General features: G+C 53.6%; 1 protein-coding gene across 1 annotated transcript; it reads right to left on the bottom strand.

Annotated features, from left to right (window-relative positions):
- Window positions 1-648: 648 nt before the first annotated feature.
- Window positions 649-2,260, bottom strand: TMEM229A (transmembrane protein 229A; the record flags this gene model as incomplete). Its single annotated transcript, XM_081286898.1, has 1 exon — window positions 649-2,260. Exon 1 carries the CDS (start codon window positions 1,777-1,779, stop codon window positions 649-651), a length of 1,131 nt encoding a protein of 376 aa, XP_081143024.1. The 5' UTR covers window positions 1,780-2,260.
- Between the last annotated feature and the right edge of the window lie 1,169 nt (window positions 2,261-3,429).

Raw genomic sequence — 3,429 nt, 5'->3', positions numbered from 1 at the left:
ACAGTGTCACCTGTTTGAGTTACTAGAAAAGATTTCTTATTTCAAAATATATTCATAGTATTCTTTTTTTTCACATTTGTCAAATTCTTTTTATGTGTGCAAGACAGAGGCACTTTAAAGAGCTACCAACTGCAACTTCGGAAGTATCAGACTTGTAGTTTCCACCATCATTGGTAAATATGGTAAAGAGTGAAAATGAAATTGGATTAGAAAGCAAGTAAACAAACTATTAAATCAGAAAAAAATTTTAAAATTCCGTAAAAATCATTGTTCTCTGGTTTGAACTTCCATATTATAAAAGAAAAATTAACAGCTATCACCCATCTACATCCAGCCCAGTATTACAGCTTTCCGATGTTAAGGTATAATGGTTTTGCTGTTTGGGCTTGTAAAGGTTTAAAATATCAATGAGTTAAGTACTTTATTTTTGAGTTTTTCAAAGTATTGTATTTTACATAGGTTCTAAGTAGTCAGAAAAGCTAAGACGTCGAATAAAATCTATTGGAAACGTTTAGTAAAGTATATAAAAATTAAAGGACTTAAAAAAAAACCACTTCATTTTAAGTGTAAAAATAATTTGCGTCCATTTGTGGGACTCCAATGACTTTTTCTCTTCTCTTTATTTTTTTCTTATTTCCCCCCGGGGTCTTAGTTAGTTGGTACATACTGCACCCGCCACAACACGTTGGAAAGCAGGTCCTGGTACACACTAAGGAATATCCAGCCAGGTAAATACATCAGGGTGATGAGACCCATAAAATTGAGCGGGTAGTGAGAATAGTCCCAGGAACAAGCCCCACACGTGCGAAGTCCCAGACCCCAGGACAATTCCCAAGCATAGATGAAGATCACGTAGATGGGCACCCGCTTCCAGGTGCTCCAGCCGCGGCTGTAGTGGAGGTGGAAGTAGAGCTTTTCCACCACAAAACTGCAGCTGCCATACATAAAGAAGGACCACAACGACGTGTGACCATTGGTTGCTCCGTCCCCATGTCCTAGCACATTAAAGAAGAAGGTAAAGAAGATCTCATCCAAAAATCCATGCATTCCGAAGAAAAGAAAACGGAGCAGGTCTGGTAGCCCCTGGTTAGGGGCTCCTACTGCGCCCTTGGGGCCGCGGGGTCGACGCCGCCGGCCACTCGCTCCCGAAGGGGCGCGGGCTCCAGGAGGGGCAGGGAGGGCGCCCCTCCGCTGCTGTTGCTGCTGCTGCTGCTGCTGCCGCCGCTGTTGCCGGTATCTCAAGCGCAGGAAGCGCTTCAGGAACACTTGGCAGTGGTAGAGCGCCAGCACGTACTGCAGCGCCAGGTCAAGTGCCCCCGGCGCCGCCGCGCCCCCCGGCCCGCCACCCAGGCTGAGCAACAGCGCCTGGCTGGCCAGGGTCTGCAGCCCCACGTGGGCCGAGGGGTAAAGGAAGAAATTGAAGACGAAGGCGCTGGGGCAGCGCGGCTGCTGCAGGTAGATCTTCTCCAGGGCGAAGTGGGTGAGCGAGTGCAGGAGACAGCGGTAGGGCGAGGAGAAGCCTAACATCCGGAGGTCCGGGCTGCGAACGAAGCGCCATGCCGAGGACACCAGCACGTCTAGGGTGATCCCGTGCATCCCATAGAAGTAGAGGCGCATCCAGGCGGGCAGCGCGGTGCCCTCGGCCGGCGCTTCAGCAGTGGACAGCGGCTCCGGGCAGCGGGCGCCCGTCTCTCCTCCCAGCCCGCTGGGGGGCCCCGGACGCCGCACCGCGCCGCCCCTCTGTGTCGGCCCCTCGCTGTCCACGTCGCTGCCGGCCATGGGCTCGGAGGCTACTCGGGCGCCCGAACCCGCGTCGCGGCCGCCGGGTGCGCGGAGCTGCGAGTCGAGCGGCGGAGCCCCGCGTTGCCTCCCGGTCGCTGAAGGTCTCCAGGGGACGAGCGGGGAGCTCCGTCCTGGCCGCGGTCCCGTACAGCTGGGGTTTGTGCGCTTGGGGGATGCTAGGGCCGCCTGGCTCGCGGAGTCCCCTACCTTGCCCCTGCCGCGCCCTCCTCACCAGTCCCGGGCGACGTGCGGCCGGCGACGCCCGCGCTTACTCTGCGCGGCCTAACTAGAGCGGCGGCTAGGCAAGGGGAGGCGAGGCCGGGCTGCGCGGAAAAACGCAGAGGCTGGTACGAGCACCATCCCCTCCGCGGCTCAGCCCCGCCGCCTCTGCCGCAGGCTCTGGAAGCGTAATGCGAGCAGCGACGGCCCTTCCCCCGGCCTTCCCTTACCCCTCTCCGACCTCTCCCGCCTTCGCAGGCCCCCCTCCCCGCCCCGGCCTGGCGCGCCGAGTCTCGAGTCTCGCGGGGGTCTACTCCAGAAGGCCGGGTCCCACTTCTCTGTCCTTTTTCGCCCGGTCTGCACCCGGGTCCCCGGCGGTGCGGGGGTTGCTAGCTGGGCGGAGACGCAGAGTGGAGAAACACCTAACAGGTGTGACTGCGAGCTGTTGGACATTCCCTGTGTAGCGGAAACCAGGGCCAGGCCTTGGCTGGCGGAGACGAATGGCTGGGCGCCACCGGCCGGAGGCCAGGCCCAAGACCAAACTATGGTGCTGTATATTTAATGTTCTTATTCAAAGCCAGCTGTGTCCCAGTCACAGAGAGTAAACCGGGGACTCCACGCCTGCTTGCCCGAGCATAACACGGAATCTGAAATGCTGCTGCAGGGCCTGATCCACTTTTTCCGTCTCTTTCCCTGGTCCCTGTGCTTTCCTAGGGCCAGTTTACTCAGAGTCAAGGACAGAGACTCCAGAAGGGTGAGTTAGTTGGGGTGTTGGCAAAGAGGAAATGTATTGCTCTGGCTACCTTGGGGTGAGTCTCAAGTCGAGAACAGTATCTTTGCTCCGACTGGCACGCCCCAGTGCTGTTTTTTTTTTTTCTCTCTTTGTGGAACTAGGTCATCCCAGAAAGAGTGAAATAAAGGGTCTCTTTCTGTCTCTTCTTCTTCCTCTCTTCCTCCCACTCCCCTCTTTTTTCTCTTTTCTTCTTCCCTCCCCTCTCCTCCTCTCCTGTCCCCTCCCCTCCCTTCTTCTCCCCTCCCCTCCCCTCTTCTCTCTCTTAGAAGGAGAAGGTGTAGGGGGTTGAGAATGTTGATGTGTTGTTTTCTACATTTTCCCCCCAATTTTGTAAGCTTCGAATTGGAAAGAACCTTAGAAGTCTATTATACTGATTAATTCCTTTCCCTACCTTCATCTCCCTAAATTCATGTCTAGGCACAAAGTAGGTATAGCTTTAGTTTAGTTTGTAAGGAGTTCAGATCCTGTCCTCACTGGATAAAAGGTTTTATGTTTCTTTTCCCCCTTAAAAATAATCATTCTAAGGCAGATTTTTTTCACGTTTTTTTATTGGTGCATTGTAATTGTACATAATGGTGGGATTTATTGTTACATGTTCATATACACACACAATATAACAATATAATTTGGCCAAT

The sequence above is a fragment of the Spermophilus citellus genome (assembly GCF_964194105.1).
Source record: "Spermophilus citellus genome assembly, chromosome: 3".
Taxonomy (NCBI): domain Eukaryota; kingdom Metazoa; phylum Chordata; class Mammalia; order Rodentia; family Sciuridae; genus Spermophilus; species Spermophilus citellus.
Note: the sequence above shows the minus strand (reverse complement) of the source record. Positions and strands in the feature narration are given on the sequence as shown.